The sequence below is a fragment of the Leiobunum rupestre genome, chromosome 2 (genome assembly GCF_980474605.1).
Source record: "Leiobunum rupestre chromosome 2, qqLeiRupe1.1.hap1, whole genome shotgun sequence".
NCBI lineage: Eukaryota > Metazoa > Arthropoda > Arachnida > Opiliones > Sclerosomatidae > Leiobunum > Leiobunum rupestre.
In genome coordinates, this window is record NC_143385.1 from 39553603 (window position 1) to 39573921 (window position 20319).

The 20319-nt window shown below is 33.8% G+C and overlaps 1 protein-coding gene across 1 annotated transcript; it reads left to right on the plus strand.

Annotated features, from left to right (window-relative positions):
- The first annotated feature begins 2154 nt into the window (after window positions 1-2154).
- LOC149957493 (cytochrome P450 4V2-like) lies at window positions 2155-18930 on the plus strand. Its single transcript, XM_090167059.1, has 11 exons — window positions 2155-2347; window positions 3967-4079; window positions 7978-8066; window positions 8963-9150; window positions 9960-10029; window positions 11363-11489; window positions 12134-12304; window positions 14952-15125; window positions 16493-16559; window positions 16638-16817; window positions 18586-18930. Exons 1-11 carry the CDS (start codon window positions 2155-2157, stop codon window positions 18756-18758), a joined length of 1545 nt encoding a protein of 514 aa, XP_090023185.1. The 3' UTR covers window positions 18759-18930.
- The last annotated feature ends 1389 nt before the right edge of the window (window positions 18931-20319 follow it).

Sequence of the window (20319 nt, forward strand, 5' to 3'; positions counted from 1 at the left end):
ATCATTTAATTATGATTAAAACAATTAAACAATTAAATCATTTAATTATGATTAAAACAATTAAACAATTAAATCATTTAATTATGATTAAAACAATTAAATCATTTAATTATGATTAAAGCAATTAAATCATTTAATTATGATTATAACAATTAAATCATTTAATTATGATTAAAACAATTAAATCATTTAATTATGATTAAAACAATTAAATCATTTAATTATGATTAAAACAATTAAATCATTTAATTATGATTAAAACAATTAAATCATTTAATTATGATTAAAACAATTAAATCATTTAATTATGATTAAAACAATTAAATCATTTAATTATGATTAAAACAATTAAATCATTTAATTATGATTAAAACAATTAAACAATTAAATCATTTAATTATGATTAAAACAATTAAACAATTAAATCATTTACTTATGATTAAAATAATTAAACAATTAAATCATTTAATTATGATTAAAACAATTAAACAATTAAATCATTTAATTATGATTAAAACAATTAAACAATTAAATCATTTAATTATGATTAAAACAATTAAACAATTAAATCATTTAATTATGATTAAAACAATTAAACAATTAAATCATTTAATTATGATTAAAACAATTAAACAATTAAATCATTTAATTATGATTAAAACAATTAAACAATTAAATCATTTAATTATGATTAAAACAATTAAACAATTAAATCATTTAATTATGATTAAAACAATTAAACAATTAAATCATTTAATTATGATTAAAACAATTAAATCATTTAATTATGATTAAAGCAATTAAATCATTTAATTATGATTATAACAATTAAATCATTTAATTATGATTAAAACAATTAAATCATTTAATTATGATTAAAACAATTAAATCATTTAATTATGATTAAAACAATTAAATCATTTAATTATGATTAAAACAATTAAATCATTTAATTATGATAAAAACAATTAAATCATTTAATTATGATTAAAACAATTAAATCATTTAATTATGAATAAAACAATTAAATCATTTAATTATGATTAAAACAATTAAATCATTTATTTATGATTAAAACAATTAAATCATTTACAATTGTAAACAGAACGCCTGAAGAGGGGTTTCGACCCGAAAGCTAGCGTAAACCTTTAATTTTAATAAAATATTGAACCATGAAGTATCCGTCGTGCAATAATTTTGTAAATTTAGTATAGAACTTCCACCATGGTTATAAAATTAAATATTTATGATTAAACAATTAAATCATTTAATTATGATTAAAACAATTAAATCATTTAATTATGATTAAAACAATTAAACAATTAAATCATTTAATTATGATTAAAACAATTAAACAATTAAATCATTTAATTAGGATTAAAACAATTAAACAATTAAATCATTTAATTATGATTAAAACAATTAAGCAATTAAATCATTTAATTATGATTAAAACAATTAAACAATTAAATCATTTAATTATGATTACAACAATTAAACAATTAATTCATTTAATTATGATTAAAACAATTAAACAATTAAATCATTTAATTATGATTAAAACAATTAAACAATTAAATCATTTAATAATGATTAAATTAATTATCGGTAACTAGCGTGGTATCACTAATCATTTCTAACTTCTTTTGAACCTGGTGGCAGAAATGAGAAATTCGATGATCCACCAGAAAGCATGGAAGTCCATACGCTCGGTAATATGAAAACATTAGTTTTAATTTAAGGGCCTTTGATTTAACCCTGATTGTGGTTATTCAAAATATTTTTAGTTGGGTTTTTTAAAAAGAAGTTTTGTTTTGTTTTGAACTTAAAATTTTAGAAAGAAAGAAGAGCACGCTTAGTTAATACTTTACTTAATCTTTAAAAAAAGGCAGTTTTAATATGAAAGAAAACCAAGAATATCCTTGAAATTTCTCCACCGTTTCTCGTAATTTATTTTAGTAATTTAGCCGTAAAATAATTTAAAATAATCTCGGCTTAAAATCAGGTCGCATCATTGGAATTCAAATGTCGTAGAGAAGCTTAATTTCTTTCGGGACGAAAACAAGCAGTTGACCTTGAGATAATACTTTATAGAAAAGTTCTTTGAAGATAGTTAGGAAGAAGGGTTCATACAGAAAGTAAACGCCGTCAGAAATGGAAGTTCTAATTTCGCCGATCTTCTCGGCCTTCCTCGTCCTTCTCACGGGCCTTTTGGGGTACCTGGCGATCAAGAGAAAAGACGGAGAATGGACCAAAGCTCTGCCCACGTTGAAGCCCGTTTTCCCCTTCGGACATATCTTGTATTATATGATGAATCGACCCCTCAAGGACTGTCCACTCGGAGCAGGTAAATCATACCATACAATTATTTTAATACGACCTTTTCTTAAAATTCTAAATTTCCCAATAAATCGTAAATCAACAAAATTTAAAAATTCAAATTACCTCATTTGAAAATGAAGATGAAATATGTTCATGGACCATGAATATTTTTAAAATGTTGATGGACATTTATCAAATGTAATATCTATGGACATTGAACATTTTTAAGATGCTGTTTGACATTTGAAAATGTTATATCCGGGAAAATTTAACATTTTCAAGATGTTGATGAATATTTATAAAATGCAATATCTTTGGACATTGAACATTTTCAAATACGTTGATGGATAATTATAAAATGCAATATCTATGGACATTGAATATTTTCAAATACGTTGATGGATATTTATAAAATGCAATATCTATGGACATTGAACAGATAGAAGATGTTGTTAGACATTTACAAAATGTCACATCCCATGGATATTGAAAATTATTAAGATGTTCATGGACACTTACAAAATGTTATATCTATGTATAGTAAATATTTAAACGCATAAACTCATCAACTGGTCAAATATTGGTTTTAAGATTTCACTTGGTGGCCAACAAATCGCCTTTAATGGATATTGTTGAGATACTTTTTATAACACACGAGAAGTATTTTATTCAGGTGTAAAATGTGTGGGATTTAAAACCTTTTATCACAAAATGTATTCAGATATTTTACTACTAATACATTTATCGTATAGCTTATGTAAATACTTCTTTAAAAGAAATATAACCTACAATGCGTTCTTTAAAAAAACCGCAACAATTTTTGGGATTACTTTCGCATTAAAACACTTAGCTGCGTAGAAAAACTTTTCTAAACTTTTAATTATCGCGCAAGAAATAATTAGCGCTAACGAAATACGTTTTATAGAAAAATAATGTTACCAGTTTAACCTTGGAAAAAGAAACTACTTAACTCGACTCTAGATTGCACGAATGGCTCTGATATTGGACAGATTTCACCCAAATATTAAACACCAGCGCAATATAAGCGAATAACTTTAGGCCTAATATGTTTAGCTCTATATCTGGTGCATTTGGGTGGAAAAGATTTGTGATTCCCTCGATAGGGATGCTCGGTCGCGATTTCATTTGAATAATGGAGTATTTTTCTCATGATTCCGGTCTATCAACAAAAATTAAGCGAAAATTTTTACTACTCAGAAATAAAAAAAGTAAATTAATCATGTTAAAAAATTGTAACGGCGCCACTGTAAATGTCTAGTTACCAAGTTTCAATTACGGCCCAAAATATAAAAGGCCAATTTCAATTAATAATAATAATCAAGGCACCATCATCAAGTGACTTTTAAAGTCATTAATTCAGTTGGCCGGGTTACAATGCGTAGGAGGATGGTGGCATAATTGTATAATATATATGTTATGGCACTGAAAACAAGTATTAAGTTATTAAAATTAAAGTCACAAAATTAGATATGTGTCCTAGCTTACACCATCTCTTTAAGGCAGGTTTTAACCCAACACCCATTTTTTCAGCCGACGCATAACATCTTCATTAGGCCTAACACAAAATTTTCGCGATCAGCTCTCACTGTGTATTGACACTAAGAAGAATTTCACTAATTTCAGGTGCCGTTGTAGCGCTGTTTGCTATGTCGAAAATGTGCGGCGAAAAGGGCATATTTCTCCTAAAGGTCGGCCTGAGGAATGTGGTCATCTTGAGTGCTCCAGAAACGGCAGAGGTAAGTGCAAATGACACGAGAATGATTGGTCTAGTTACGCTACGCCGCGTCGTCGAAAGATGGCGCTACACAACACTCCGGGCGATCGATAGCATGGGCAGAGTGACTTTCCGTAATTCACGGCGACACTGTGGCTCCATGGACTAATTAACACTAGTTAATTAGACATATTCATTCTCCCTGATTATAAATAAATGCAGTCTTGAATGAACTTATTGTTCGCCAGCCAATATTCAAAATCCTCTTTGGGGGTTTTGTACCATGTTTCCAAAAGTGTTGAAATTTATCATATTTTCACAATCCAAAAATTAACTTACTTTATTTTATTTATTGTTTATGGCGCAAATCTGTAACATACTTTGGAAAATAGTTAAAGTGTTGGTTGCACGAAATTTTAGCAATGACTAATTAATGATTCATTAGATAGAGCAAACATTTTATAGCAAGTCCAGAAAATTTCATCAAAATCGGTTAAGTGGTCTTTGAATTATTATAAAAAGAAGTCGAAATGGTGGAAATCGAGTTTTTCGGCGAATTTCCAGACTTCTCGGTACCCATGACGTCAGAAAATGCGAAGCGTATCATTGGCTGTAATACATTTCTTTACATCTGGGATTAAAAGTAGGTTGATTTAACACCCAGGAAAAAGTCCTACGCAGTAGTAATTGAAATAGGCAAAAACAAGCCTACGTAGTAGAAAAACGATATGAAACCGAAGGCTCCTCGTAAATTTTTTGATAAACGTCGGGACGCGCGCGCTAAATTTTTTTTTTATATTTCGATAATAAGCCTAATATTATGATTAAAAACCTCTGGTTTGAAAACTTCTACAAGTAAACAGAATCCCTCCACTTCAGTTCCTTCTATTTTAGGAATAAAACTACAGCTTTGATTTGCCCCAAATTGCTCGTGCTACGGAGGAGAGAAATTCGCCGAAAATTTCAGGATTTTGGGGAGCGAAAAAGGTCAGTTTCGGACTCAAAGTTAATACACTTAGGCTTGGAAATTTGTTTCGACAATGACATTTTTGGAAAGAGAACGTGCTGGGCTTCAAAACAAGCCCGCATTCATTCGTTTTTATTACTATCGATTTATCGTGCAACCAACACTTTAAACAGAATTTTTAAATAATCTTTGGTATTTTCGAAATAGTTAATAAATAACACAAATAAGTACCTAGGTCAATAAGTAGAACAATCGACCAAAGGGAGTATGAACTTCTATATTTATGGTGGATCAACGCTTTTAACACCGCCAGGTTTAACAGAACCTAGAAGTGATCGGCGCTAGTTATGTTAAAAAAAACAAGACGTCGTTCGTGTTTGTAGAAGATTTTTCGATTTAGTTCATACTCCCTTTAAAGAACACGCCCTACGACTTTTTATAATTAGCGCTAATCACCCCTACACGTAGCTTCTGATAAACATGGTGGAAGAAATGATAAGTTCGTTGATCCACCATAAATATAGAATAGCATACTCCCATAAGTGGCGTATATTATGAGTGCTTTTTAAAGATTTAATGGTAGTCGGCCCAACAGCATTTGCACATACCGGTTTTCAAGCTTTTTATTACTTCCAAAGATCACGTTTTACAGCAAAAACCTATAACGATGTTGCCACACTACATAATTTTGTCACGCGTAGAGTGGCTTGTGGTTTCGAAGATTTTTTCGCAGTTAGACCTTGAGTGGGACAGACAGCATTTATGCTTGCTGGTTTTCACGCTTTTCATCGCTTCCAAAGATCACGTTTTCGCCCACTCCGGTCCAATTTTCACCAAACAACGATATACTAAGGCAGTGAACTAGTATTTTACGAGCATTTGCTTTTACGGGTCTGAAACAGCCACTGCACTGTTAATTTTTAAAGAATGTTTAAAACAACCGGTTCTCTAAGTCTGCTAACTGACCTTTTAGGAGTCGGCACCAAGCTGTCGGCCAACTGTACCTTTTATTTATGGGCAACTGTTTCCTGATAGGAAGTTCAACTTCTGTCAGCCAACGGGCAGTGGCGTAGCTAGGGGGGTGGTGGGGGTGGCCCGCCCCGGGTGCCACCCGTTTTGGGCGTGATTTGGGGGTGACACCCGACCGTTAAAAAAATAAAAACTTACACAAACTAGACACTAGTAAGTACACTCTTAAAAATATTGGGTTGTTTTTGACCCAAATTGGGTTGTTTTTTTACCCATTGTTGGGTCAGTATTTAACCAAACAAAATATAGGGTTGTTTTAGTTTTTACCCAAAAAGGGTTATTTTCACAACGCTATTTTGGGTTAAATTTATAAGTTACCCAAATATGGATTGAACATTAGCCCAAAATATGGTTAATATATGACTAAATTTTGGGTTATAATTTAACAATTAATTGGGTTGTTTTTTTACCCATTGTTGGGTCAGTATTTAAACAAACAAAATATTGGGTGGTTTTCGTTTTCACCCAAAATGGGTTATTTTAATAACGATAAGATTTTTTTCTATGGGGATATAAAGATGCCTATAAATTGACCACTCATTCAATTTTGTTTCCACAAAAACATCCATTTATAAATTTGATCACACTTGAAAGAATATCGTAAGGCCTTGGCAATTTGCAATAAATTTAAACGTGGGAGCTCATTACGTTCTTCCGCTGAAATATCAACAAAACATAAAAATAAATTTAAAATATTGGAAAAATTTAAATTATAAATAGAAAATAAATTAAAAATATTCTATACCTTTAGAATCAAAAATTAAGAATCCTTTCAAGCACTCATGGAAACGATGCAAGAATGGCGCAAAATTTTTAATTTCCAGTCTTCCAAAGACTACAAGTTCGATGGACACATTTTCGATGCTCATATCGTCTTTGGCGCGTGAGAACTTTAAATTCGATAGTATGACCCAATTTTGGGTTGCTATTATATTATCTTAAGAACAACCTAATTTTGTTTAACCCAAATTTTGCGTTTCAAGATTTTCAACTACATTTGGGTTATTTTTGACTCAAAAAGTAGTTAAAAATTAAATAACCAAAATCATTTAACCCAACGTTTTTAAGAGTGTGATATCCGCCCCGGGTGTCACCCATGCTAGCTACGCCACTGCCGACGGGTCAGCCAATATTCAACTACCTCTCACGTTTACCCCTTGGGTTAGCCTAACCCTCAGTACACGCGGGCATTCAATGAAAGTACGGGAAAGGGAAAACACTGATTGTCTTTTACAACAAAACAACCTTTTCATGTGCGGAGGTTTGAAATTTCTGACTACAGCCGTGTTCACATTATCGCATGAAACCAGTTTTCATGGCGAGATTCTCTCAATTTAATTTTGATCAATGCGATTTCAGCCTTTGCTCCCAATTAAACTCACGCTCGAAGAGTAATCCCGTTAACTCATTATTGGTCCCCAAATTTTATTATTATTATTCCCAAAATCTTGCTAAATAAAACTAAGAGGCCCTGGATCTTCTTAGCATAGTCTTCCTCCCGACAGTATCAATTAACACAATCTTGGTCTGCTTTTATACTCTAACTAATGAAAGAAGATAAATTTTCACCACCATCGCTTCGTTTAGTCACTTCATTTTTCGATCGCATATATTATCTTCCACTATGATTCTACGAATGAATGAAATGTGACTAAATACAGAGATAAATTTTTGTTGGTGACGACCTCTGCTAGAAAGTTTCACGTCTTAAGCTTGTTTTCCACTAGCGCGCGTCATAATGTTATTTTCTTTACGCGCGTAAAAACGTTTGAACGTTTCAAAGCTGAGAAACGCGTCGTTGCGCGCGCCAGTGGAAAACAAGCATTAGACTGAATTGACAATGTTGTAGACCTTACAATAACTATAATATTTTAAAATATAGAAACGTTATAACATTAATATTATTTTAAATCGTTGCCGACAGGTGATCTTGAAAAGTCAAACGGAAATTGCGAAATCAATTTTCTACAGACCGCTGAAAAAAGTGCTTGGAGATGGACTCATTACGTCTCGGTAAGAAGTTTAATAGATATTAACTACGACACGGGAATGTTGGTTGAATCGAGAATAACCACTTTACGTATCGACACCCGGAGGTGAAGATGACCCTGACTCTGTGAACGGGGATCAGACACTGATCAAACCTCACACACTTTCTCTTTTCTTGGAGCCGTTATTTTAAATCCAAAAATCGTCTGCTAATACGCGGAACAATTTGTTTTTAACGTAACTAGTGCCAGAAAGCAGCTTCTGAGAATCTACTGGTGATATTAGTAAATCTAGAACTTTGCATTCGATTTAATGAGACTCATCGGCGTTCAGTTTTTTCACGTGACGTGTAACTACTTATAATGCACAGATAAAGTCGAATGTGAGCAATTTATGTGGGCGGGATTTCAGTTCCAACAATCACGTAAGAGCATAACGTATTTATCGCTACTTCAAATGTTGGAAACGATTAAAACTCAAACTTGGCTGAGGCCATCAACATCTAGATTAAATAAAAAAAATTCCAAGAGAAATCTAATTGTTTTTATTAATAACAATAACAACCCAAGATACCACCTTAGGCCCAAGTCCTAGAGTAGCTTTTAATACCATTCATTCAGGTGGCCGGGTTACAATACGTAGGAGGGGGTGGCAAGCCCTTCATGCCACGCGAGCCAACAGCTCCCTACATTTACTATTACCGCTAACATCTAACTCAGTGCCACAATCGGAGATAGCTTCCAGTTCCTTTAACAGCGAGGCGAAAGAGCTAACCACTCCGCTACGCCACTATTAAATTGTTTTTTTTTTTGAAAATAATGTAATCACAAAACGGACAGATATTTAGTTAAACTCCAACTGACACATAGTCTCCACGTGGGAAAATAAATACTATGAATATTAAATCGAGTTCTTCACAGTGGTGACGAAATCTGGAAATTGCATCGTAAGACGATCAACCCAGTTTTTCACACTAAAATGTTGGAGAGGTTCCAAGATGTCATGAGCAGCCACGCCGAAATATTGGTCAACAAAATGCACACAATGGAAAACGACGAAATAACTTTAGGACCCCTAATCGGAGCTTGCACCTTCGACATCGTAATGGGTGAGGAATTTGTGATAATTCATACCGACTATTAGGAATTTCTTTCCTGTATACCAAAGGTGTCCAAATGACTAATTTGAAAGGTTGAGATTACCATTTTCCAGGTCGAGATCGCTTCGCTTTTATTAGTATTATTTTTTATAAATAAAAGTTAGTATATTTTCGAGATAAGCATTTTGAAGGTCTTTCTCGCTTTAAAGGTCGAGATGGCCATTTTCAAGGTCGAGACAGTGATCATTTAGTAAAGATCACCCATTTGGGTACCCTTACTGATATACTCTCCCTCTCGAACTGAGTAGTATACATGTATTTCGTCCTTGGCAGTAATATATTTCGCCTTGGGTATATTTAACCACTAGGGGCATTAACTCTGAAAATTAGTTATCTGATAATGTTTGCTAATTTGTATACTTATGGTTGTTATTTTACATATGCTTATACCCTTTTGAGACGAGACTTCTAAAACTGGGCTAAGAGAAGAAAAGTTATTTTTTAACTATAGCTTCAGTATTTATGACTTAAAGGAACCCGAATTCTTATATCATGATTGCCTGAAAGAGGGATTAGATAGAAAACAAATTAGTAAATTTAACGAAATTGCCAACGATGTGGTGATCTTTCGTTATTATTTTTCTGTACACCTACAATCTTCGGTATTGACCAATTAACCTATCTGGCATATTTATCGATTTTATGTTACTTATAATAATGTAAATATTGCAGCAATCACTCTTTAAGCGCAGTACGGAATTTAATGTTACATAAATTTAAAAAATACGAAGGATGTAATTAACGTTTAATCCTTGTAGAGGCTACGACAGGACGTAATCTTCAAGTTCAAACAACGGGAGAGAATCAGGTTTTGCGATCCATTGAAAGGTAATCGGCCATCTCATTCTGGTATTAGAAACCAAAAAACTTTAAAGAAACTGAGAACTATGTACAAAAACATTATGTAGATTCTTTTCGCTTGATCTGGGATTTCGGAGTAGAGTAAGAAGAGTAACCCTTTGACGTTATTTTACTTCGAATAGTGCGAGTTAGGATAAAAACGTTTTTACCAAAATGGCTGTCTGCGACCATTTTAGCAGATAAATTCTGGTCAAGCAGACGATTTTAACAGCTTACCCTCTTAAAAATTGTAGTCCAATATTATGACCTTGAATAAGCTAATAGTTAAATTTAGCGTAAAAGGGTTACACCTTTTGTTCCAGAAAAGGAGAAAAGTATCGACCAATTGTCCCTGCTCCCATGATGTTATGCTTCTCAGAATGGAAGCGCCCTAATGATTTGCCTATAGCACCGTCTGGGTATAATAATAATAAATTATAATTTATAAACCACCCCGTCCACGACTATATAAAAAGTAGGCTCTTGACGGCGCCAGTCATTTCGCCAGCATTAAAAATTTTCATAGTTCTTAGTTACTTCAACGTGTTCTTGATTAAAACTGATATCCCCTAATAATTCTTCTCAAATCGAGTTATTACCAAAGTCGTCTAACGGTCTAAGTCTACAAGGACGTTGATTGCCTGGAAAATGTTCGAGTTCTGATTTTATCATTTGTCGCACATTATTAAATGTGGCGAACAGACTCGATTTAGGTCCTCACAAAGCTCTTCTAAATAGACGATACACTATATACTTAAGCTACTAAAGAGCAGTTACAGCTTTATCTCTCTTATTTAGTAAAATTGTATAAAAGAGACACGATACTTCATGACTGATTAAAAAGGTTTATTTGTAATATTTACAATCACGGCGAGCTTTAGAGGCGTGGCTCCTTTTCAAGCCGAAGTCTTTATCTCTCTTAGTTGGCAGAACGACTAACAGGTTATGTTGATTGTAATACCTACCAGCCTCAAATTTATAAATAAGAAGCTTCAGATACGCAGGGAGTGCTTATAATACTCCACTTTTATTTTTCAATAATTTGTCGACAAAATAAACGCCAGTTTTCATTGTTAAAGGGTTTTTATTTTCAAACAAACTTTAGCTGACGAAGTAGATTCCTACATGGAAGTTACATACAGCGCCAAGTTCGTTTAAGCTACGAAATCAGATCGATAATTGTTTTAAGTGTTAAATCAGATGATGACCAACACTTGTACTTTGAGGGGGCATAATCTCATGTGTTTTAGGCCCAATTGAGCTAGCGAATTTTAATGCACTATTCTTGTTGGCCGGGTTACCTGAAATTTTCGTATTTCAGGTTCATGGAGATCGCCGCTCAACGTGTGTACCACCCTTGGTTGTTTCCCAACTTCATTTTCTCCCGTGTCGCACTTGGAAGAGAGAGCCAGAAACACGCCATTTTCACGCAAAACTACTTCAGATCGGTATGTACGAGAAACCCAAGTTTTTTTTCCCCAAATACAATTACTAATATGGAAAATATTATCTCCAAATATTTCTATTACGGGCAGTTGTTTACACAAATATGTCAATTATAAGCAGTTACTCTCAAAATCTCTGTACTTCAGGTATATATAGTGTTTTCCCCAAATATATTAATGTTAATTAAATGTATTAAACATGAAAGAGTAAAATGGGTCTAATATAAATTATTAGACCTTTTTTAGTACCTAAATGGGTTAAAAAAAATTAAAAGTCCAATTTTAGTCGTTTTATAAACCATTATTTTTAACATTGTATAGGTATTATACAAAATTTTCCTTTATAGACAGTAATTCCCAAAACAGATATTCTCGAAATCTGTACATTAGCGACAGTTATTTTCAAAATCTGTACACTCAGCAAAGTTAATCTCCAAATAGTCCATTATGGACAGATATTCTCGATATCTGCCAATCATGGACAGTTAAGCTCAAAATATGTCCATTATGAACAGTTATTATCAAAATCTGTCTATCAACGACAGTTATTCTCAAAATCTGCCTATCATGGACAGATTTCAGCTTGGAAACGACCAGCTTTCTCTTTCTTTGACTAAACGGGCATTTCATTTTCCTTCCGCGTTCAGGTGCTAAACGAGAGAAGGAAGATTTACTTGAGTAATCTAGAAATCGAAGAGTTCCAAGGCAAAGACGACCGCCCTTGCCTGCTTGACCTGCTCCTCACGCAACAAGACAAGAAGGTCGCCTCCTTCTCCGATGACGAAATCATCCACGAACTCGAAAACATCGCCATTCCGGTGAGATATGCGTTGCTTTCTCTCTTTCCGTAGTCTGGGTGACCAAAAACTTTAATCTATGCGTTTCTTTCGTTACATTGTCTACAGGGTTTATTTTAGCAGGGAACGTTATAGGAATTTTTATATTCCCATTCTGCTTTATACATGTATATCGTGGGGAATGGTTGTCAGGTCTTGAAAATTGCATAAAATTTTCGATTTCCAGAAACAAATTGTCGCACGCTTGTAAATTACCGGGTAAAATTTTTGGCGTCAAACTTGCTCGAAATTATATTTCGTGGGGCTTATTGAAAAGATATTTGGCTAAAACCAAAACTAATATTATCGGTTACAATTTTAAACGAATTGATACTAAATTCGAATTACAGTACATCAGGTAGAATTATCAATAAATAACATACTATAGTAGGTCGTTAAAACTATCGTACGACTTAAAAATTGTCTCAAAGCAATAGACTTGTACGATAATTATCGTATGACCGCCGACGCGATCGTTGTGAGATACCACAGCAGAATTTTAAAGAATTTTCAATGGAGGTAAGTGTGATCACCCCCTATTATTTCCCCAAATATTATTATAATAAAATATTTGATGAATTTATATTGGAAAATACTTAATTATACACATTTTATATATGTTCAATATTAATTTAAATTAAATTTAGTTTTTATAACTTTTAGTTCAAAAAACGTTATATTCTTCTACTTGTGCTTAGCGATTTTAGGTCCAAATTTAATCTGGAAAAACTCTTTCTAAATTTGCAGTGTGAATAGTTAATCAATATTAAATTTTTGTAAAATAATTTATGGTTTATAAGACAACTATTTTTATTTTTCTTGGTGTAAACTTACTTAAAAAGGAAAGGTTAAGCTTTAGCTAGCTATATAAGATAGTTTAGAAAGATATTATTTTAGAGCTACGAAAAATATATAGCTTTATTGAGACACCATATTTAACCTCTGTATGTAATTTCATTGCGATTGGTCAAGGATTTCACGTGATCACACTTGCCCCGAATTTTTGGGGTTAGTATGATCAGTAACAGAGTGAAATTAAATAATTAATATTTAAATAACTATTTATTTGATATTAAATTTGATAGCGTAGTTGTGTAGGATAAAGTGGCCATATTAATGGTATCAATTATTGAGAGGGTGCTGTTTTCAGTTTAGGAGTAATTTCAAGTAAACTCCCCAAAAACATTTGGATCACACTTCCCTCCATTGACCGTTGAACCTACTATATTCTAACATGGAAAAAGAAAGCCAAGGAATAGAATTGAGTATCGAAGTTCTACCCACGGTTTGATGCCAACTCCCACAAACGGGTGAATGGGGTGGTTTGAAAATATGGGGATCGCATCGAGGTAAAATTGACACGTAACAGCAAACTAGCTTCATCGCACCATGATGCGGCCATCTAGATAACTAAAATATTTCTGGCCGTTGCGGTTCGGTTGCGCGCGTTAATTTCTTAGCTACAACATCTCCACAATGGCCAGGTGTTAACTGTTTTTGCTGATGATTTTAAATCTAATTTAGCTATAAAGTTTATAAAATGGGAAGGTAAGTAAGTTTTTTTCATATTACTGTTTTTATAATAATTGTGATCTTTAGAAATGTAATAAATAACGTAAACAAGCTGGAGTAAAAATTTCGAATATTTTGTTAATAATAATGCAATCAGCAGTATCACCGTAATTTTGAAAATAATTTTTTTTTCTATGGAAAGAGGGCGCCAAACAGTTCTTTTTCTATGCTACGTCACAAATATTTTACCACGATACCCCTTTTTTCACCCCTCTAATTCTCCCACCTGGGGTGGCGGAGTTCTCGCATGGGGTGTGAATCGCGCGCCTCATTTCTATTCCTTAGCCTTCTTCTTCCATGATTCTAGACTGTCGCTTCACAAGTGAGTAATGGCGGAAGTGTGTTCTTTCCTGCCTCGGTTGTCCTCCCCAAAATTCCGGGGTGCCCTTAAATCAATTCAAAATTTACGGTATAACTTATCCATATATGTATCTCAATTTGCATTAAAAGAGTGAAGATCACTATGCTAAATTATGAAATTTAAGTAGTACCAGAAGTGTTTCACATTTCTATTACGAGATAAGTATTTATATAGGTCGTAAAATTGAAACGTATACCTTCACAAACCCGGGTACATTTTCAATTGGAGGAATTTTCTCGCCACAGTATCCGGAAGTACATACCGCATATCGCTTCAAATTTAAACTGGTAAACGCCAAAATTTTATAAAAAGTAAAAATTTAACTTCGTATTTTCCCTCTGTATTTTGAAGCCTTCATAGGTACATGTTTCAATCGAATAGCACTAGAAGTATCACTTCTCTCTAGAAGATTATTTACTTCTGAAAGTACTCGGAATGTGCTTACTGAGTAAAATTTATAAGTTTTATTTATCCTTTGAAAAGTGCTAGTCAACTAAGTCAACTCTACGTCAGTTGTAGCTGTTCCAACTTAGCTTTAACTTTGTTATCAGGCAGTAGTTCATGTTAAGAATTTGAGGATTTTGGCCAATACATCGCAATAAGAATCAAAAATTACAAAATAAACTAATGTTTTATTGAAAAATTCAACTTCATATAATATTTTGACGTGACCTTTTCTCTTTGGGTTGGATGCAGGGCTTCGAGACGACAACAGCAGCATTGTCGTACGCGTTTTTCATGATCGGTAACGACCCGAAGGTCCAGGAGAAGATCCACAATGAACTGGACGACATCTTCGGAACGGACTTCGAAAGAGAAGTCACCACGCAGGATTTCCTTAAAATGAAATACATCGAGTGCGTTGTCAAGGTATAAACAATCCTTTCTTTATCCACTTTAATTAGACTTTGTTTCGCGACCAAACGTGGGCCAGTGACTGTAGTAGTGATTGAAGGTTGTGATTTTGGAAACATTGTCCCTCCCTCGTTTTTCCTTCAAACCGCGGAAGAATGCATCACATTACAGTCTAAATTAAAATGTAAAAATTTAACTTTGATATTTTTACCGCCATTTCTTCTCACTATATTTGTGACTTAAATAATGATTGAAGGTTCTGATCTTACCATGAATGTATTTATTTTAATCATGAACATCGATCTGCATTAGGTAGTCTAGTCTAGCCTCAGTCGCTAAGATGGGAGGGACTTAGTTATTATGACGTGGGTTACGCACCGCCGCTACAAAATTGTAATGAAGGGAATCGTTTTGAATCTTGACTAACTTCAGTGCCAAGGCTTAGCATGAAATTTAGTTTCTAAAATTTTAATACTCATTTTTTTGATTCAACGAAAATAAGTAAGAATATGAATAATAAATTCCTTTATTTATGATTATTAAGTAATTTTGATTAAGTACAGGTATTTTTCTAAGAATCACGAGTCATTTTCTTCGCCGGTTAAACGCGCAATCCCAGAAACGTTTGTGGATCGAGTTGGCTTCACTTCTTAAATGATGACGTGAAACACAGAAATAGGCACCGCGCATCTTACAATGTTTAGTTCCAGGTGGTAGAAAGGGTAATGCTATAGTTATTCATGGTTGAAATGAATACATTCCTAATCTTACTTAATCCTACCGCCATCTTACATTCGTTGGGTACTTTCCAGTTCTTGAGCAATCAGGTATTCAAAATCATTCGATATTTATTTCCGTAACTAGGTTCAAATTAAATATATTTCTTACAAACAAAGTACAGTACTAACCATCTTTTTTTTTAATTTGTGGGGTAACCGTTTCAACGCGAAAACAATTTCTTTGGCCTGAATTGTTGATTTTTCTTAAAACCGAAAAAATCGATTTATTTGATTTAAATCGTATTTTTATTGATTATAACGTTTTATCCCTCTTTGTCGTGACAACTTGTTATGTACGGGTATCATTATCTACATTTTAAATAAATCCTTATTTAAAATGAAATGAAATTTCTAAATGAAAACTAAACTTTAGTTAGTTTTTAAAATGAAATGAAATTTCTAAATGAAAACTAAACTTTAGTTAGTTTGCTCTGAATTGACATTGATAGAGAGCCTACCGTAGTAAATTTTCAACAATACATTCAAGAATAATAGATGATTTAAAACCACAATTTATAAAAATCTCACTTCATTCAAATCAAATTGATTTACATCAGGCAACCCTGCTTTAGGTAACATCTTAACACTTTGAATTTCTTACAGGAAACTCTGCGACTTTTTCCACCGGTTCCTATCGTCGCTAGGACTTTGAAAGAAGACGTTTTCATTGGTAAATTTCCACTCCAGAGATTTTATATTCTTTAAATTTATGTATGTTTTCCCGACAATGTCTGCTGCTGCTTTTTAGAGAAATCGAGGATTCCCAAAGGCACCGACGTGGTGGTTTTCTCTCCACCGATACACCGAAGTGAGAAGCACTATAAGAATCCCGACGCCTTTATGCCCGAAAGGTTCCTCTCGGAGAATGCTGAAGAGAGACACCAGTACGCTTTCATCCCCTTCTCGGCTGGACCAAGAAACTGCATCGGTAAAAATAAATTTCAACTAAATTGCCTCTATCGCAACCCGCACTGACAAGGACACTACCCGAGGTGTTACACACCGATTTTGTTCAAACTCGGGGGATTGGTAGACCTTCATGTAAATTGAAAAATCTTAAAGGGATTTTATTCAATGGGCAACGGGTTTGCCATGGCAACGAAAAACGTTTTTGACAACATAAAATGGAAATTTTCCCTTTGAAAATAACATGGGATTTTGACCGATTCCGAGGGTCCCCCCCTGTGAAACATTTTACAAAATTAAAAAAATAAAATAAAATACCAAAATAAAAAAATTGATAAAAATTGACGAAAAAATCAAAATTGATCACATTTTGATCAATTTTTTTAATTTTTTTAATTTTTTTTCACAGGGAAATTGGTCAAAATCTCATGTTATTTTCAATGGGAAAATTTCAATTTTATGTTGTCAAAAACATTTTTCATTGCCATGGCAAACCCGTTGCCCATTGAATAAAATCCCTTTAGGATTTTTCAAGATACATGATGGTCTACCAATCCCCCGAGTTTGAACAAAATCGGCGTGTAACACCTCGGGTAGTCTCCTTGTGAGCGAACGGATATCAGGCACATCATTTAAGAAACCTATTTTTCACTGATGTGAGTTATATAAACAATTGAAGGGACAAAGAATCGATTGAATTTTGAGGGTTTACAATATAATCACGTGTTTTGATACGCCAGAAGATATACCTGAGTCACGTGACGAAAGGGGAGGATTTGCTCGAATTTTTCAAACGATTCTGTGGATGTCAATCAGCACGCGTGAAATATTTACGTTAAATCTGGCGAAGTTTATGTATGATTGAAGTGGTCGTAGGTTACCCTAGACTATCGTCGTATTAACCTAGCTGATTATTAAATTCGGATGATGAGAATCTTCGACCAAAGATGGAAATTTAACATTAAGCGCCACGGTACCTCGCTAGTTGTGTTCAAAATTTAACTCAAATCGGTCAGTAGCGTAGCCAGAAATTCGTCAAGGCGGGTCGGCCTGTGTAAATTTTCTAAGCGGATAAAAATTTTGACCAGTCAAAAGAGGTTAATCCGGATATTCTACACTACTGAAATAGGTTGACTTAATATGAACCACCGATGGACTGGAATTCAAAGAATGACGTAAACGCGAAAAAGCTAAAAATGCATTTGATAGGATAAATTAGAGATACCAATTTCTCCGGAAAAATAGATCTTCCAGGATAAAATAGAGACGCGAAGCTCGTACTAAATAAGACTTTGAGTCGAAAACGAATTAAACGTTATAGAAAATAGCCAGAATTTCCAACAGTAGACCGGTTTCGCCATAGTTGGGGCTCATCAGTACAGTATGGTGCGAGGAGTCTGGCGTGCTACTAGTAATCCGAAATCAGAAGTAAGGCCTTTGCCTCGGTTTCTATTAGCGCGTGTAAAGGCGCGTCACTCAACTTTGAGACATCAAGAAAAATGCATGTAATTTTCATGACGAGCGTGAAAACGAATGTACATACCAAAGTTGAATGACGCTCTATTACGGGCTTGTAGAAACTAAGGTAACCAATTAAAAAAATTAAAACTCGTTGCGTAGCAACAGTATGCCGTAAACTGGACTTTAACTACGTCTACGACAATGATAAATATATATCCATAGCTTATTAGGACACTTCGCTTTCACAATTTCTTTTGGGGAAATTGATAAATCGAAATAATTTGGGTACCTTCCTGTTAATTTTGTTGTAAAATGAGGTTATTTATCAGGAGGGGGATTCGCCACTCGTTCTATGAGGAATATCATCGGTTCTGTGATGCGTCGCTTCGACATTGATTCTGTGGACGAATCAGACACTTTGCACATTAACTTTGCCACCATCGGCAAACCACACAAGCCCGTCGTCGTCAGAGTCAAGGATCGACGCCCGAAAATCGAGTAAAGTTAGGTACGAAGAATTTCGTGGTCTTATTTCGCTGTCGTGAAATAATTTAATCAGCAAAACTGTTAACAAATACCCTTTTTAAGGCTGTATATGTTAAATTATCAATTACAATTTTGAAAGTTTCATAAAAGTGTAAATTCTTAATATAAATCTAGGGTTTCGAATTTTAATTGTTCTCTTAATTTTTGTGATAAATTATTCTTACTTCCTTAGATTATGGCATTATTTACTTAACATTTAAATTAATCAAAATGCAAGAATCAAAGCAATAATAATATTGAACTGGCTAAATCTTGATTGATGTGTTCCATTCTACGTAGTGAGATAAGATATAAGGTTGGAAACCTTCATACATTGCACCCCGAAAGGGTTACGGTGGCAGTTAATATCCAAAAACGTTTTTCATTATTTAACAAAAGTGCAAATTTTTTATAAGCTATTTTTTGTATACAATCAAAAACATGTCATTTTTCGATTAAAAATTGACCAAATGGTTCACTATCGAACTAAGGTAAAGTTAAAGAGCATTAATCGCTTGCCTTTCTCGCTGGGCGTCGCCATCACGTGTTCATCTTACAGTCTACGGGGAGGATGATGAAATAACTGGTTTTGGGGGTATGGAATTTCTGCGGTAGAGGGCTTGCTCGTTGGTTGTCTGTACGATAATGGCGGCGCCCAGTAAACGTTTCTAAAAAGAGTGTATTTAATTGAAAAATAAGGTAATGACTATGTTCCTCCTCTTGAGAGTCAATCAAATCAACCTAGTTCCCTAAAACTGACGTCTTCCGAGGCGATTGAAGTGCACCCCGGTGTCGTTTTCCCTCCCTCCCTCTCGTGCTCGGGATGAAACTAGAGCATGGTGCCCTCGGATCGTCTCAACATAGTCCTTATCACCTAGGAGCAACAAGCACAGCACCCCACACATGGAGAACGCAACCCGTCAAAAGTCGTGGATTTTCTTGTATACAATTTTCATTGGCAAGACGCTTTACGCCTGATGCCGTTGGAAGGGGAAAATTCGGAAATTGTCTTCCCCCCTGCCCGTAAAACGTTCAGCGTAAAGGTTCGTTCAATGAAATTTGTACACAACACTGCCTTAGCGTGTTTAAAGGCTAGCCGCGTTCTCCTGGTGTTTGTTGCTCCTCGTTATCACTTATTACATTCTTGGGCTGCTTTCGGTAAAAGATATTTTATTGCAGCTTTTATATTCAATAAGAATAAAACTCTGTGTATGGTTTAGGGTTTTTAAATCTTTTTATTCCCATCACAAACCGTGGTTTCATGTAAATAGTATTCCAGTTTAATTTCTAATAAAAGAAACTAGTAAACTAGTTGAAAACTAAAAGTTTGACTACTACACGACCTAAATAGCCTTTGGCTTTCGTCAATTCACATAGCGATAGCCTTTTTTCGAGTTTCTGGTATTGACACCAAGGTGTTCATCGATTGTCCAAATCTATGAATCTGTTGTGTTTAAAAAAAATGTTTTCATATTATACGGTTTTGAAATACTTATCAATAGAGCGAAGAGAAAAGCATCTCATATAAAGAAAGGTAT

What these genes read in the sequence shown, in the direction of transcription:
- LOC149957493 (XM_090167059.1), top strand. Translation starts at nt 2,155, where the DNA reads ATGGAAGTTCTAATTTCGCCGATCTTCTCGGCCTTCCTCGTCCTTCTC. An exon ending in GATGGACTCATTACGTCTCG is followed by an intron (nt 8,067 to 8,962) that starts GTAAGAAGTTTA and finishes AGTTCTTCACAG; the next exon opens with TGGTGACGAAATCTGGAAAT. An exon ending in TGGACCAAGAAACTGCATCG is followed by an intron (nt 16,818 to 18,585) that starts GTAAAAATAAAT and finishes GTTATTTATCAG; the next exon opens with GAGGGGGATTCGCCACTCGT.